Below are 15,704 nucleotides of genomic sequence, written 5' to 3'. Positions count from 1 at the left end.
CCATTATTTAATATTTTTATTTATTCCCATCTCCATCTTTATAAATATTTTCCCTTCTTGCGAGTTTATGCGTGTGTTTTTTGAATGAAAATTTAAATTTTATGCCATGCGAGGCAGTGGGATTAAACCGCGCTTGTATAATGTGCCTGTGTGAACGAGAAAATAGCGTCAGCTAGCGAGGAACATCAGCATTGCGCCAGAGAAAATCTCTGCAAAATGACGCCAAAACATGAAAACACAGACGACCGTCTGTTTGAGAGTAACCTTGCCCGCGAACAAAAAAATTGCGAAAGGCTCGAACTCATCATTCATATTCCTTTTCTAAATATGGGAATTTATGTTCACTAAAAAAATTAGCATCGCTCCTCTAAAACTTGAGATTCACTGTGATCACTCAATTTCTATTGGGATAATTAATGAAAAACAGGGATAATTATTTGAGAATTTTTATTCAACAAAAATTCACACGCCATAATTGTTTCATTTCTTAAAACTATCAGAATATGCTTTTTCAGGTTTGAGACACTTGACTTTTTCAAAATTCCAATAACATATTTTCATTCCTGAGTGACAAGCATGTATCAATCGTCATAAATATATAGTCAAATGCATCGTACCACATTAATAATGGATAGGTGTTTTGCGCATGTTATTAGTCTTGCCCATAGCTCTGTCGAGATCATCGATTTCTGATTAGTACGCTCGAGTTTATTCATTCTTGATTAAGTAACGTATCAGCAATTTAATATTTTAGCAACAACTGAGATTTAAACGGCATCAAGCCAACCATTTCAAATTGAGAGTCCGGTACGCATTACTTTTGAAAATGGTCCCGGTCCAAGTTTTAATCGTGTTGTTAATACACATTTTAATGTTATTAAAATCCTTAGCTTTATAGTATTGTTGGGAAACATCAAACTTTGCTATGATTACCTTAACAGCAACGCAAACGCAAGGAACGCTCTTTCCACAAATTCAATTAATTGAAGAGGCCAATCCACAATAACCTTCACCTAGCTAGTGCTGAACTTAAACTTACATAAAATGCTGTATTTGTGTGTTGACAAAAGTATAAAAATTATTCTTAATATAAACGACTCTTCTTGCTTCTGTGTGCATTTACTTTTGAGCTTTTTAACTGCGGCTTCTCATTCACATCACTGATCACTTTTTGATTGACTGAAAGGCGTCAATTACAAATTAAATAGCACAACATGAAGGGGAAAAACTGGAAGTAATTAAGTTAGAAGCTCTCTATGTGGCCATTTCCATGCAACAAACGGAGGAGAAATATTTATAATAGCGCAGCTAAGGACAAAATTATTGCTAATTAGGCCTTAACTTATAAAATGATTAGTGATATTACAGCTTTGACAACACTCTAAAGCGAATATACCTGTAGAAAATCTATACCCACTACGCAGACCCAAAAGCATAATATTGGAAATTCAATTATTTTAAAGGATTCAAGTTTGTTTGATTCTTTTTGATGATGCTCCGCCAGTGAATTAGAATTCAAACCCCAGATCAGACTTTATAAAGCCAATGTATTACAGTTTCGTCAAGTTAATTCGATCGATTGCATTACCTCGTTTTAAGAAAAGATTTCTTAAATTGGTCTTCAATTTTGCGCTTCCTCATGTGTGTATTTTTTCGTAAAAACATTTTCCTACTCTTATACACAATTGATGATTCATTTGAAAACCCTCTTGGTGTCATCATCTTTCATTGTGGCCAAAGGTTTCCTCAAACGCCGGCTAAAGTGTTGCATTTTTCAAAATTCCTACATGTGTCTGCTGTCTTTGATTAATACAAATTCTGTCTAAGGTCGCTGTGATATTTTTTATATAAATTCTCTTCTTCTCACTAATGATTTTCTACTTTTTCATGCCAAAAATCATGTCACTAGATGGCTTTTTAACCGTGGTTTATCTTAAATTGCATTATTTCATAATTAGTGTAAAATCAATAGTATGTGCACTTGGCTTAGCTTCACTTTTTCAGAGGGAAGGAGCTCTCTTTAGTCACTCTACATCGTGTGTTAGGTTCCTGTGGCACTTTATCACTGGCATGCACCTCACTTCTAGCGATGATATGATGGCACATTAACTGCGGTTAGTCCATTTATGGCTCAAAGGGAATGAGGGTGGGGGGCGAAGGACTTGTTTAAAAATATTGTAATGCTTGAACCAAAGTGGGAATGTATAGAGCATGCTTGTAAATGTCACCTTGGAAGGCTAGATCTGCTTGGAAATACTACAAAAAAACAATCTGAATTTTGAAACAAAACTAATGTGAAATCAGATTTAAAGTGATTAAATGGATGCCCGGTGGCTGTAGGCTGACGGTGAGGGGCAGCTCTTAAGACTATCAGGCGTGAGTGGCGGCTGCAGAAGGAGGGCCGCACTGGTGTCTATCGGCGGCGGTTTTGGCGCGCGCTGTTTCTGCGCCTTGGGCTGTTTGAGGGGTGGCGGAGGCGGTGGAGGTGGCTCGTCGTCGGACGGCGGGTAGTAGATGGCCGTGAGCGGTTCCCGCAGGTAGAGGATCTCTGGGTGAGCCTTCTGCGGCCGGAGCAGCAGGTGCTGCGTGACGTAGTGCGACGTGTGCGAATTCTGCACGCGGAAGCGCGGCGTGCTGAGGTGCGAGCTGGAGATGCGCGGACTCGATCCCGCTGGCGACGAGCAGCAGCTGTCGCTCGAAGGCGGCGACGGCCGCTTGTGCCGGTGATTCATCACCGGCAGGCAGCAACAACAGTTGCACGAGCACACGGACGTGTTGGACGCCAGAGAAGTCTCACTAGCTGAGGTGGCCCCTCTACCGCGGCCGCCGTGACCACTAATTATTGACCCATTGGCAGTTATTACGTCACCTTCCAGTCTTACTGCACCTTGAGCAGCCTGCAAAATGTCCCACATTAGTTTCTGAGCAACGCAAGGAGAATAAGTTTTAAAAATAGGTCCAAAAGCAACTGTAGAATAAAGGGGTGATATGTCGAGAGCGTATGATTATTTTAATTTGTAAATTTTAAACAGCTGGATATTTAATTTGAAAAGAATTCTGCTGATCATATTATCTTAATATAATCAGATTATTTCCATAGACGCTGAAATTTTTTGCTGCACCCTTGGTTTTCAAAAAAACTTCAGTACAAAAATTGATTTTACAAGAGTGAAAATATAATAGCACAAAATAAAAATATCGTCAATTTAACGATTCTATCAATTGATTTTAAATAAGCAATCAATCATGCAACCATATATAAGGATATGAAAATTTACTATTGAAATCTATAATAAAATTGAAATTAGTTGCAATAATAATTAAACTAATATAATTTTACAATGATACAATGTGTGAGATTCTTAGAATATACTCCTATAAAAGTAACATTGTTTATTCCTTTCTGTAAATTTACTCTCAAATGAGGAAATATTTGGCGGTACTTTGCTAAAAAGTCCTCATAATTTGGCAACAGTATTAGTCTTTAATGAAACACACTTTCTAGAATTTTTGCGAGCTATGCTCACTTAGAAAGAACTTTGAACAAAGGACGGAAATTTAAGCTTGTTAATTATATTCGGGGACGAGGTGCAGGTTTTAAAGATTTCCTCAGATGTTTTTTTTCGATTGCGCTAAAAATAAGTTAAATCAACGATTTTTCAAGGGCCAAATGATTTAAAATTTTTGATGGTACCATTAAGGGGTTGTCAAGTTCGAGAAGTTGTGAGAAAATATTGTCTCCTTTTCTCACACAGAGCAGCATTTTTAAAATTGTTTTCTTTTTTTATTATTTCCCTCTGTATTCTGCTCTCGACTTATCATTATATTTTCCTATTTTGGTCAATTTTGTTGAATTTGCAGAAATTTTTGTTTAGCTTTAATTTCCAAACCTGTAAAGCTTCAGCTTCATCTCTCCTTTCATCCTCAGTGTTCATAGTAACAAATCTCAGGACGAGCAGGTTGAGAGAGGCAGCAACTATTGCGAGGCCGAAGAGAATGAAGATGAGAGCAAACGCTACATACTCAGGTTTGCTTTCAAGTGCATTGTCCTTCTGCAAAGCCACCATATCACCGAATCCTGGAAGAGAAAGGTGAATTAATTAAATAATCACACTACATTTGGAACGTTAGTAAAATTTAATGCTCCTGCTTATTATCTATGACACTTGTTAGACCAATACATTACTGTGGAAATTTTCACAGCAGTGGAGGCTATAAATAAGCCACACGCAAAGCTCTAACGTTCAGCATTTATCAGATTGTACATTTACTATCGAATTGATTGCAACAAAAATAGATTCAAAAATGCTAATTTCAGAAATTGTTGTTTTCCCGGCGACGAGGAGAGTATCCTCTTTCACAATAAGTTCTCATGCAGAATATGAAAATTACCTATTGTGGTTAGAGTAATGAAACAATAATAGACGGAGTCGAAGTATGTCCAGCCCTCGTATCGGCTGAAGGCGGCCGCGCCCCCTGCGATGGTAAGCGAGCTCAGGGTGGTTACCACGATGATCAAGTTCAGTTCGGAAGCTTCGACGTCGCGGTATCCGAGCATCCTCTTGCACCCTCGAATAATCACCGAGCTCAGCTTGTTGACGCGCTCACCGATGCTTTGGAACATGACCAGGCCCAAAGGGATGCCCACGATTGCGTAGAACATGGTGAACAATTTGCCTCCTACTGTATTGGGCGTCGAGTGTCCGTAACCTTGAAAAATTCGGTATAGCGTCAGTACGGTTAGTCTGGTTATTAGGCCTCTGCAGCGAAGGAGCGCCTGCTGCTTAGCGAGTATGCAACCCGCGCGACACAACTGCTTGGTGATTTGCATAATTTTCAATTGCAAATGCGTCCCACCGAGCGTGGCGTTTACCCCTGCGGGTTTTACGGATTTTATTTTCGCTAAGTTGGCGGTCGATTGGAGTGAGATTATTAAGAGTTTCCAACTCTGTTGAGCTGCGAATGTTTACTGTTTGAATTTTTCCTTCTCACCTATTGTTGTTAGCACAGTGGTGGCGTAGTAGAAGGCACCCGCAAACTTCCATTGATGGCCAGCTTTGTGCGGCTCTGATTTCAAAACAATCGTCTCCATCAGGCGATAATCGTCTTCGGAAATGTTGTATTTGCGCTTCACCATGTTCTCAATTGCTAAACACAAAACAAGCTCGGTTATATAATATGCAAATCAGAAACATCGCTTCAAGGAGTTAACTGTGCGCAATGACAGACTAAAGTAAATGCAGCTTCGTTTGTGGCGCGACAGAAAGCTATAGTGCAACTGTAACAAGTCAGAAATGCGATTGTGTTGTGACACTAAAGTAGCTGCGTATAACGGGCTTAAATATGCTGGTTTTCCCGCACTGCAATGGGCGCGATACAAAAAGATGATTTACAAGCAGCAATGAAGCACTCTAGTGCTGCAGGACGAGCTCCGAGCACCCCTGCGTCGTTGGGTGCGCTGCTAAGGTTGTGATTAATTCCTGCTTATTTATTACGGGCGTGGAAAAGAAAAGCGGTCCGTTTAACGCGTTGGCCACACTTCTTTTACAAGTTCAGCCGAGTGTAATTGATTTAATTAGTATTTGGTGTGGCGAAATTTTTGCGTCTCGCGCATGAACGAGTCCGTTGAGCAAACGCAGGAGCGTTCTGGCGTCATTAAAAATTCCATCAGACTATAAAGCCTCTCAGAGGCTGCCTATTAAAATAAAGGTGGTGCCTCAAGGAAGAGGATCGTATCTTTCAGAAAGCGATCCGAAAAACTTTTCGTGCATGACACGCGCAATCGACGGGGAAAACATTTCTGCTCGAGAGTCGCAGAGGGGGGGGGGGGGGAGGCAATTACCGCAATTAGAGCAGATAAGCTTTCGTCCAATGCCCTGATGACATTTTGCTCGGAATATCATCTCGACTACGGCAATGCGTGGGTCTGTGCGTAGGTGTATAGGTGGGCGCGATTTCATGCACGGGACTGTTTTATTCTGACTTTCAGGGGTATGTGAAATAATGATATCGTTGAGACTTCTGTCGCTGTTATTTCCATCCCCCTTCCTACGTTACATTATTTCTGCCGCAGTTTAATGAACTCTATAAATAATTTCAACCTAAGGACCATTTTAATTGCTACTCTCTTTTATGTGATGTCAAGAAAAACTGACGGTGTCACTTTCATTCAGACGCTCGACTCATTTCTCGAAAGCCTCTTTCAGTTGTTGACCGTCGCTGAGAATCCATTTGAGCACAGAAAATCTCCCTCTATTTAGCGAGAAGTAGGTCTGCGAGAGCAGAGAGCAAAAAGTAGAGCGTTTCTCGGTCGGAAGTGGATGGAAACGCTGCATGAGTCACGGGAGCTTTTTCTTACACTGAAGGCGGCAGCTTGGTGCAGGTGCGGCAGGGAATTTTCACGCATTCGTGGTTTTCCCCAAAATCCCCCTGCAGCAAGCACGCCGACACCGAGTGCCGCATTGATTTTCGCCTCGTGCTCACCATTCCCGTTGGCATAGACACACTGTCGAGTGGAAAATATAGAGCTTAATTGTGTGTCGCTCAACAAAAGCCCGACACGGGGCGAATAATTGAATTACACTTGGTGACATTAAATAATTTATGCTCGGCTTCTGTCTCCCCACTCGTCCTAATTGTCTTCGTAAACCACGTGCCAGCCTCATTTAATTAAAACACGCACAATATGAAACTAAACTGAGCGACGGGACGGACAGAGGCGGAAACGTCGTGAACTTTACCATTTACCGCGAGAGTGTCTTCTGGCTCGCACTTTTTGCAACCTGCCCACTTGATAGTGCATGCAGCACGTGCCTCTTTCTCGTTCGGGGGATGAGCAGGGATTTGCAAAAGGGTGACGTGTTTGCTTCTGGTTATGAATCTCGACCGCGGACCGCACAAAATGCTAATGGTATTAAGAGGGTGTTGCGTTTGAACAGGACTCCCTTTGCGAGAGTTGTTGTTAATTCCCGGAGAGGCACACGCGCACCGAAACTAACTTTTTGCAACATCACACAGAATGTTGTTTACAAGCGCGGCTTCTATTTAAAAAAGTTTCCAAATTACGCAGATTTGCTGCGCGCTGGAAATAGCGAATTAGTTCAAAACGGCTTAATTTTTATACACAAAAACGTCACTCTAGCAAATGAAAAGTAAATCTGCTGTCATGCTGATGCCTTAGTAAGCTCGTAGCCAAGTAAAATGACCAATAAAAATTTTACTGCTCTCACCATCGAGGACTTCCCAGCGTTTTTTCTCCGTCTCAGATTCAAGTGCGTCAAAGACAGCTGCCCCAACTAGAAGGTAAGTGAAGGTGCACACAATGAGCGATAGCGTCCGCACATTTTGCTTCTTCATTCCTGGTGCGCGAGGATGGCCGGTGGATATTCAGCATGAGGCCATTAGAGCCGAGGGGAGTGCTGCTGCTGCGTGACTGGCTGCATAAACACACAAACCCGCCTTTTCACAAAGTGCATTTCACTGTGTGAATGGAAGCAAGGAAGGGTGGAAGCAAATTCAGAAACATATCGGGTCAGGGGAACAACTGTGGCTGGTTGGGGGTCACTCGAGGGCGATTTTATTCCTACCGAAAAACAAATAATCTTCGTCACAGATCTTAATTAAATAAATTATTAGAGCTAATATTCTCAGGTTAATTGGTGAAATTAACTAATTTTTTCCATTCGACTCATCTAAAAGAGTACCACAAAAGTTTCGGTAGAGGTTAATTAAAAATGAGACTAACTCGTATGCCAGCACCTTTAAAGTTGAGAGAACATCGGGGCCATATTTGACACTCATTCTGTCTGGCGGAACCCCACCCTCAAGGCAATTACAGAAGGATAAAATTACTACTCACCAAGGGTGCGAGCGACAGCAAACTCCCATGTCCGAATTTTCGGCGCCTCTTGGAGAACAAACGCCTCATAAGAGCCTAGTCGTTTTACGATGATCCAGCGCAGGAAGCGTGCAGCCTTAGACGCGGCCCATGTCCTGCTGACAACAATCAAATGCAAAAACAAGGTCATTCAACAGCCACAATTGCTAAAATTTGAATATCAACTTGGAAAATCCTAACGACACGCTGTTGCACGACACCGCTGAAGTCATGAATGTGTATTCTAACGCCGCCGATTTTGATATGACTGCGCCGCGACAAAGGAAAATTTAACAGGGAAACTCAGCTGCGCCAGACAATTATTTTAGGTGGAAAACCAAGCGCGTGACTAACATCGAGGTGGCTGCAGAATAAGCTATTTTCAGCCGAATGCGACTAGCACCAATTTGTTGCATGCTTTTTGTTGTGATAAATTTAATGTCGCTTATTCCGAGAAAATTTAAAATAATTAAGAATGAAAGAAAAAATATTAATGATATCAGTTGAAGTGCAAACTTTCATTTAATTAAATGATGTTAGCGTAGTATAATTCTAAATAAAACATTCTCATCAAAGTAAAATTGGGTTTTAATTGGGGCTGTGTAAGAGGAAACATCGAGAACAAAAGCAGCGTGTTTTGCTTCTGGCGCGTCTCCCTTTATTGAATCGAAGTGAAGTAGGCTTAAATTAAAAGAGACTCTCCAGTGAAATCTCCCCTCCAGCAACGTTAATTGGGCAACACGATGTCATATCCCTTTTTTTAACGCGCGCAAATGGAAACTTCAGTGGAGCGCGAGAACAACTACCCTTTGCGTAAAAAAAACTCCCGCATATCCAGTTGGTGGGTGTTTCAATTTGGGATTTTTGTTATTGTTTTTGTTCACGAGACGCATTTCATTTAATGGCTTTACGGAATGAAGCACACTTTTGTCCAATGAGTGGCGTGGTTGGCTTGTGTGTTGTTTTGAAACACTTTTCTTTCTTGCACGCGGACGAAAATAGAACGGGCGCGGGGCTTAATTCCCTTGTCACTCATATTCCATGCTCATTTCCGAGCTGAAATAGAACTGCTGCGTCTTTTTATACACCTGCTAACGGCATGTAAGTGCTGGTTGTTTCCAAAGAAAAACACTCTTAGCCACGCAAAGATTTGAAGGAGTGCAGTTTCGAACAACCAAATCGCGCAGCAGGCAACCCCACGACACTGCTGTCGCGCAGGTTGCATACTTTCTTTTGTCGAGAAGATTTTGATTTCGTACGCAATCTGCTGTTCTAAAAAAAATGCGATTGAGTGAGCATGGTGCAATTTTGCAAATGAAAACGTATAGGAAAAGCTTCAAAGTTGCTTCAATTGTGACGTTTTGCTGGGAGAGTTTCTTGTCAAAGATTCAGAGACTGTATGTCCCAGCATCTGCGGAGTGTTCAACCACAATTTTTTATTTGATCTTTTTCTTTGTTGAAGTAAGAAATTTTAACAATGACAATTCAAATTGAAAAACTGGGCAGCAAGAAAAAAGAGGCCCTTCAAATAAAGCTGCAATGCTGTGGTGGTGCTTTGTAGTGATTGTGGCACTCAGAGTGACCATTATGCGGTGACCTTATTGATAACAAAACATTGCGAAAGCTTTTTCAAAGAGCAACGCTATTCAGTCGACTGAAGCCTTGAGTTTATATTTATTCAACATTTAATAATGTGCCAACAAATTTCTACGTGAGTTCTAGCATAAAGGATCTTTTGTAATAGCAAGAAATCTGTAATTTAATTTGTGTGCAATCATTGCAAATTTTTACACGTTTGCAGAGGCAATGAAAGGCACAAAAGCTAATATATATGTGTCAGCCTACGCCGAGTTAAAATTAAAGATAATGAAATTCAATTTAGCGATGAGATTGAGCTGAGAGAGGTTTCCGCTCTCTATAAAAATGTCTAAAATTAAATGTAGTCGATAGGAGAAATCTGCATGTGTGTTAGTGCAAACACACAAAATTCTGTATACAAATTGTCCGCCTTATCTGTGCCCATTAATAACCACAATGTACGATGTTAACCTTTTGGCAGGACAAGAGCACATCGAACGAATTTGCTGGCCCAGTTTGTAAGTGTTGAAGTGCCCGAAAACTGTTTTAAAATCCAAATTTACCACCTATGAAACAACCTCCAACCGAATTTGTGTCTCAACGAAAGCCAAATTGCTTTCAAGGTAATTTTAAAAGAACAGTTATTCAAGAAATATTGAACCAACTCTCTTTTAACAATTATGTTCGAACTGAATAAATGGATATAGCAATGCATGGGGAAAAAAGCCCTGTAGAACCTTAATAAATATTACTTTGAAACTATAGCAGAAAATATTCATCGTCTCGTTCCAGCTGCTCTTGACTGTATATGCGTGCGGGTGATGCAAACACACAGTTGCTCTAACTAAAGTAGGTTACCTACCACTCGCGACCCTAGTCTCATTTAGAGCCGAACTCCTGAGGGATACTCCAATAAAAATTGACAAGGCTGCAAGGGCTTTCTCACCTTTCAACACGGTGCACCAAGCGGCATCAAAACGCACGCCTCGAGACGCACGGCTGCTGCTGGGGCATCTCTGCGGAATTTCGGCGAGTGCGGCGGACAGCGGGGGCGTGGACCAGGGGCTGGCTGGAGACCGCAGCTCGCGCGGACCAGGAGAGCCAGCGACAACGGCCCCGCTCACCGCTTCGGATGGCCAGGCTATCTACTGACGGCGGCCGAGCTCACTTACATGGTGGTACAGACGACGTCCAGCCCCAGAGCGCATCACGAAATCGATGAAACTGCGAGTAAATCGATATCGCAGCACACGCTGCTGCTCCGCGGGCTGCGGATGACGACATCTCTCCCTCTCATCCCTGCTATTGCTGTGCGCGGCGCCGAACGCGCGGCGCGGGCATGCTCAGACTCGGGGGCGCACGCTTGCCCCCACGAGGAACAATTTTGATATCTTTATTGTTGTGCGTCTGGTGTCTGTGTGCTCTGCACGCCCTTCGATGTGTGTTTATATCTTTTGCTCTCGGCGTGCCCAAGAGCGGCCATATTCGCACCAAAAACGGCATTATCGCGTCTCTTTCTGTGCTTCTCGCAGCGAAAATGATGACGATTGCTTTAAAATATGTATGAGTAAATGAAGTAAATGCCAGAAACACTCCCAGCAGCTCTGTTTGCAGCACAATCTGAGTCCATGGTAATATTAGAAAAATTCTTAGCAAATTATATTTTTTCAGGAAGGGAACAAGGGAAGTACTAAATGGAAGTGCTACAAAAAATGAAGAATAAAAAGACTCAAATATGACACAGTATAAAGAGTTGCTGTCTTCAAATCAAGACTATATATCCTTTATTTATACGTTGCACAGATATATGCACTACAAAAATTTATCAGTGTTTTGTTCCTCTTTTAGTATTTTAGAAAACAAGAACATCTTATATTCCTGCTGCTTTTATACCTACGTTTGATATTTTTATGTTCTATATCACAAAAACATAATTAAATGACAATTAATATAATCTTTATTAAATTATGATACAATTTAATATGTGTTGTTTCTCGCCACAAGGTGGCAACCCTGCCGTCCAAAAAAATAATAGTTAATACAGTTAGAATCACGCTGACTTGTTTCATTATTTCTCTTCCCTTTTAAGTCCATCATGGTCTGGACGTCCAATATAATAGGGCAACGAAGGATTCCAGATCCGGACACAGCGGCCAATCTCTCTTTCAGGATTCTCAGCCGCTATATCAATAAATACCTGCTTCGTTCAGTAACGTAATTTAATGACCATATTTTTCATGTTTTCTTTTTGTTCATTTTTCTCCTTTAGATCAACTATACTTTCTATTATATTCGCTGATGCTATACACCGTCCTATGATTCGCGCGCAAAGCCAACGACTGAGTAACTCACACATCTTTATAACCACCACCACCAACCACCACCAGTAGATGGTAGCACTTGACGTTACGCGCGCACAACCTCCGTTCTCCCGGTCCCTGCATTGGCCTTGCCTTTTTCTTTTTGAGCGTCAAAAATTCAAAACATCATCAACAGATTAAAAGTTTCGGCTGTTTGGCGGTGTACCTGCGTCCGACGTCCGACTGTATGTAACTTATATGCTGATTTTGAGCTGTGTTCCTTGCTGGTTGCTTGGTATTTGGTTGTGTGAAATTGGAAGTATGTATATTTAATTAACAAATTTATTATGCTGCTGATTACCATCCTAATTCGTCAAAACAAAAATTTTACAGTCGGCGACTGAAGACGGAACCAAACGAGGCACTCATATAATTTTCCTAAGCTAAGAAATTTAAAATTTCTAGAATGGTTCGCTCGAAGAGGTAAGTTTCTTGGTACAATTCATACTTATTGATATTATGCCAGTGTGTTAATTTCAATTTTCACACATTTTGGGTGTGAATTAAGTGAATGAAAGGACATGTTGTGTTATTGTACATATGTATGTATATGTAGTAGATATTGTACACACACACATTGAGTTTGAAATGTCCTTTCTTCCTTTCTCGCACAAATTATAATGTGAGTGAATTAGGAAAGGATTCATCCAAATCCACCACCCAAAATGTGTACATAAATTGGCTATCTATACTTGACTATCAGAAAATATCCTCTTAGAATCACTATTTTTTACAGCCAAGTTAGGGCATCCAGCATGTCCCCTGTTAAGAGAAAGGCGAAAAAGACAGAAGCGAATGCACTTCATCCAGCTCTAGCTGCTCCACCATCGTATGTGGGAAAAAAGAAATCAGTTCAAAGAAACAAAATGCCAGGACTGAAAAGAAAATCAAAGGTATTGAATTTATTATGGCGCTGAAATGCCACAGCTGATGTCATTTGATAATTTAATTTAAAATTATATCGAGTAAATCTCGCGACACTGATTTTTTCATTAAAGTAAAGCTTAACAGAAAAGTTGTGAAAAATTCCTGCTTACCTAGACTTGAAATTCTATCTTAAAATTAGGAAAAAAGGTAAAAATCACGTTGCACTTCTATTTTTTGTATTTTTAGAAAATTGGTTTAATAGTTTTCGTGCTAATTAAGCGGCGAGCACTGTCACCTTAATGGAAATCCTTTTTTATTATACAATTTGTGGCCATCATGGCTCATAATTCGCAGACCAATTAGTAGATTGCGCAAATATTTATATCACCATTGCACAGTCATATTAAAGGTAAACTGTTGCTAAATTTCACAAACGATGGATTAAATGAACTACATACTTCTAGCTATAATCAACAATGAGAACTAATAATTTTTATTGGACTGGAAGAGTTCTACTCAAACATAATATATGTTATGGTAGAGACTAGATATAAGGAAATGACCGTGGAGGATGGTAGACACATAATACAATATTCGACTTTGATCATAATTACTCGCTATTTGCGAACTATAGCAAAGTAACTATGACTGCTATGAACTAAGTCGATTGTAGTATCCTGTGTCTACCATCCTTAGGGGAGGGAAGCTTAAATAATATAAAGAAAGAGTATAAAGTTTTTAAATTGGCATTGGTGGCAACGAGATTATATAATGTCTGGATTTAATAATTATTTGTGTTAAACGCTATATAAATTTCTTAGCCAATTCGTTATTTTTTTGTCTATGGAAGTAGCCTTTGAAAAATCTACCTGAAATTTATTTTATGGTCTGTCATTGCTTTCATTGAGACCAAATATTTAATTCATTTTCACAGAAGCCTTACAGGCCTGGTGCAAAGGCGCTACAGGAGATCAAATTGATGCAGCGTTCGACCAACTTGTTAATTCCTAAACTTCCATTCAGCAGAATTGTGAGAGAAGTCATGATGAATTTCACAGGCCGAGACTTGAGGTATTCTATTTCGTTGTAGAACCAAAAAAATGCTTGACAATTCTGTCAAATCTAGAATCACAACTGAAGCCCTTTCGGCGCTGCAAGAGAGTGCTGAGGCGTACCTTACCCAATTCTTCGAAGATGCCAATCTCCTGTCAATTCATGCAAAGCGAGTAACACTCATGGCACCAGACATCATTCTACTCAAACGACTAAGAGGTCGCCTTGACCCGTGTAATTAAGTGATCTCAATTATTGTAACGTGTTGTACAGTTATGTGTTGCCCGTTAAATAAGTGCTAGTTTTTCAGTTTGTAAACAGTTGTAAGTCCTTTGTAATAATGATATTTTTGTAAAAATGGTTAAGCTTCCCCGAAAATTGGAAAGTCAAGTTTGGCAATTGCTGCGCAAAAGAAATACACAAAATATAAAGCATTTATGGTCTGTTTATTTAGACGACTAACACAATCTTACTAGAAATATTGATTTCAAACAGAGTCAATCATTTTGAATCTGTTGTGTTGAGGATCTGTGATGACGTGAACATATTTTTTGTACAAATACGTTATGTCCTTTCCACCGTAAATCCTTTGAACCCACGTGTGGTCCATGTTTAGGTCGCATTTTTCGCTTGAGAATTTGACATAGCCATGTTCAATTGCAAACAGAGTGCCGTTCTTACCAAATCCAACATTCAACCCTGGATGATAATTCAGGTCTCGCTGCGTGACCAACTTGGTTCCAGCGGTGACATAGTCGCCTTCAGCTCTCTTTAACCCTCGGAACTTGGGGATTGCAGTTTTACCTCGTTGATTTCTACTGCTGCCTCCAGCTTTTTTTGATGCGTTGCGAGTTGCTGAAATTAGTATTATATTATTTGATTGTTAGACAGGATAGCCCACACCGATAAATTTCGTTTATTTGGCTGGCAACGACAGTAGGTCCAACTTTAAATACATATTTAGCCACCAATGTAATGCAAAAGTTATGTGGAAAATGCATAATTTTAATAACACTTTAATCATATTTAATGAAATGCCGGTGTTGGAGTTCTAAGATTTAGTTATACATACCTATCGAGGATGGACTGGCAAAAATCTCAGCGGTCCCTCTAAAAATGTATGGAGTGCCAAGAAGAATCCTTTGCAACGCAGACATTTATGTTTCTGCTGCACAAAACTGTTTTCCTGTTTAAGATTCTGCCGAAAGGGCAAGTAATTTTGGTATTAAAACTCAAGTTAAATATGAGAAGATCCAAGGCAGGCAAATAATGCAGAATCAAAATTCAAAACGACAACCTAAACCGACCTAAACATGTGTTTGAGAAATAATTCCACAACCACGCCTCTTTTGTGCTCTAGTGGGCGTTACTTTCGAGCAGAACGTAATAACGCATGGCTTTGTTATGGATAACTTTGACTTTGATATTGTCTCTATTCGTGACTTTGACCTTTTGACATCATGTCATGCCTATTTGAACCATTCAACTATCAGTTACAGCACCATTTTACAACACTGTAAGTTAATATGTATTATCATATTTTTACTGTAATGCGTGTTTTGTATGTATTTAACTGGGGTAGATATATGGGTAAGGAACTGCAGGGAATTCTTGAGTGCACGTTGTATGTATTTTGAGGAATTTTAAAATCAAATTGGAATGATTGGCTGGATCCGATTTTAATTCTAGATTTACTTTGCTAGTTGTCAGTGTACTTCGACTATTTTAAATGTGTAATAATTAGCAATTCATGTGGATTTTCAACGTTCCAAACTTTTTCGCTAGATGGCTGCAGCTGCAATGACAAGCTGAAAAAGCAGTAGAGTTAAAATCGATTTTCGTAGCATGCGTCTGTTGTCGATGTATATATAATATTATATATATCATGCTAAGTGCATATTTGATGCTCAAATGACGTCATCCCTCCTGCTTGTGACGCAACATTTTGCAAGCCCACACCCACACACAAT

At 40.2% G+C, this 15,704-nt stretch overlaps 3 protein-coding genes across 7 annotated transcripts; 1 reads left to right on the top strand and 2 right to left on the bottom strand.

Annotated features, from left to right (window-relative positions):
* Positions 1-430: 430 nt before the first annotated feature.
* On the bottom strand, positions 431-10,749 carry LOC135948186 (two pore potassium channel protein sup-9-like). 3 transcript variants are annotated; one of them, XM_065497322.1, is made up of 7 exons: positions 10,401-10,749; positions 7,859-7,995; positions 7,230-7,436; positions 4,993-5,148; positions 4,393-4,710; positions 3,891-4,078; positions 431-2,897 (listed from the first exon to the last, which is right to left on the bottom strand). In XM_065497322.1, the coding sequence occupies exons 3-7, from the start codon at positions 7,354-7,356 to the stop codon at positions 2,316-2,318; spliced, it is 1,371 nt and encodes a 456-aa protein (XP_065353394.1). In that variant the 5' UTR covers positions 7,357-7,436; positions 7,859-7,995; positions 10,401-10,749; the 3' UTR covers positions 431-2,315. The 3 variants fall into 3 exon arrangements, with proteins under 3 accessions (XP_065353394.1, XP_065353396.1, XP_065353395.1); XM_065497324.1 differs by having other exon boundaries at positions 7,859-7,992; XM_065497323.1 differs by lacking the exon at positions 10,401-10,749 and having other exon boundaries at positions 7,859-8,032.
* A 1,075-nt stretch (positions 10,750-11,824) lies between these two features.
* LOC135948187 (uncharacterized) lies at positions 11,825-14,168 on the top strand. 3 transcript variants are annotated; one of them, XM_065497326.1, is made up of 5 exons: positions 11,825-12,077; positions 12,148-12,237; positions 12,551-12,707; positions 13,616-13,752; positions 13,808-14,168. In XM_065497326.1, the coding sequence occupies exons 2-5, from the start codon at positions 12,221-12,223 to the stop codon at positions 13,974-13,976; spliced, it is 480 nt and encodes a 159-aa protein (XP_065353398.1). In that variant the 5' UTR covers positions 11,825-12,077; positions 12,148-12,220; the 3' UTR covers positions 13,977-14,168. The 3 variants fall into 3 exon arrangements, with proteins under 3 accessions (XP_065353398.1, XP_065353397.1, XP_065353399.1); XM_065497325.1 differs by having other exon boundaries at positions 11,826-12,073; XM_065497327.1 differs by lacking the exon at positions 11,825-12,077 and having other exon boundaries at positions 12,130-12,237.
* Positions 14,162-15,073, bottom strand: mRpL27 (mitochondrial ribosomal protein L27). Its single transcript, XM_065497328.1, has 2 exons — positions 14,807-15,073; positions 14,162-14,589 (listed from the first exon to the last, which is right to left on the bottom strand). Exons 1-2 carry the CDS (start codon positions 14,889-14,891, stop codon positions 14,222-14,224), a joined length of 453 nt encoding a protein of 150 aa, XP_065353400.1. The 5' UTR covers positions 14,892-15,073; the 3' UTR covers positions 14,162-14,221.
* Positions 15,074-15,704: the final 631 nt, after the last annotated feature.

The sequence above is a fragment of the Cloeon dipterum genome, chromosome 1, assembly GCF_949628265.1.
Source record: "Cloeon dipterum chromosome 1, ieCloDipt1.1, whole genome shotgun sequence".
Taxonomy (NCBI): Eukaryota; Metazoa; Arthropoda; class Insecta; order Ephemeroptera; family Baetidae; genus Cloeon; species Cloeon dipterum.
This window is presented reverse-complemented; position numbering and strand designations above follow the sequence as displayed.

Excerpts from the sequence above, each read along its gene's own strand:
- LOC135948186 (XM_065497322.1), bottom strand. The coding sequence starts at position 7,356 with ATGAAGAAGCAAAATGTGCGGACGCTATCGCTCATTGTGTGCACCTTC. Across the intron at positions 4,711-4,992 it reads CACTGTGCTAACAACAATAG|GTTACGGACACTCGACGCCC; the intron begins GTGAGAAGGAAA and ends GAATTTTTCAAG. Across the intron at positions 2,898-3,890 it reads ATGAAGCTGAAGCTTTACAG|GCTGCTCAAGGTGCAGTAAG; the intron begins GTTTGGAAATTA and ends GACATTTTGCAG.
- LOC135948187 (XM_065497326.1), top strand. Across the intron at positions 12,708-13,615 it reads GACTGAAAAGAAAATCAAAG|AAGCCTTACAGGCCTGGTGC; the intron begins GTATTGAATTTA and ends TCATTTTCACAG. Across the intron at positions 13,753-13,807 it reads TTCACAGGCCGAGACTTGAG|AATCACAACTGAAGCCCTTT; the intron begins GTATTCTATTTC and ends TGTCAAATCTAG.
- mRpL27 (XM_065497328.1), bottom strand. The coding sequence starts at position 14,891 with ATGTCTGCGTTGCAAAGGATTCTTCTTGGCACTCCATACATTTTTAGA. Across the intron at positions 14,590-14,806 it reads TGCCAGTCCATCCTCGATAG|CAACTCGCAACGCATCAAAA; the intron begins GTATGTATAACT and ends TACTAATTTCAG.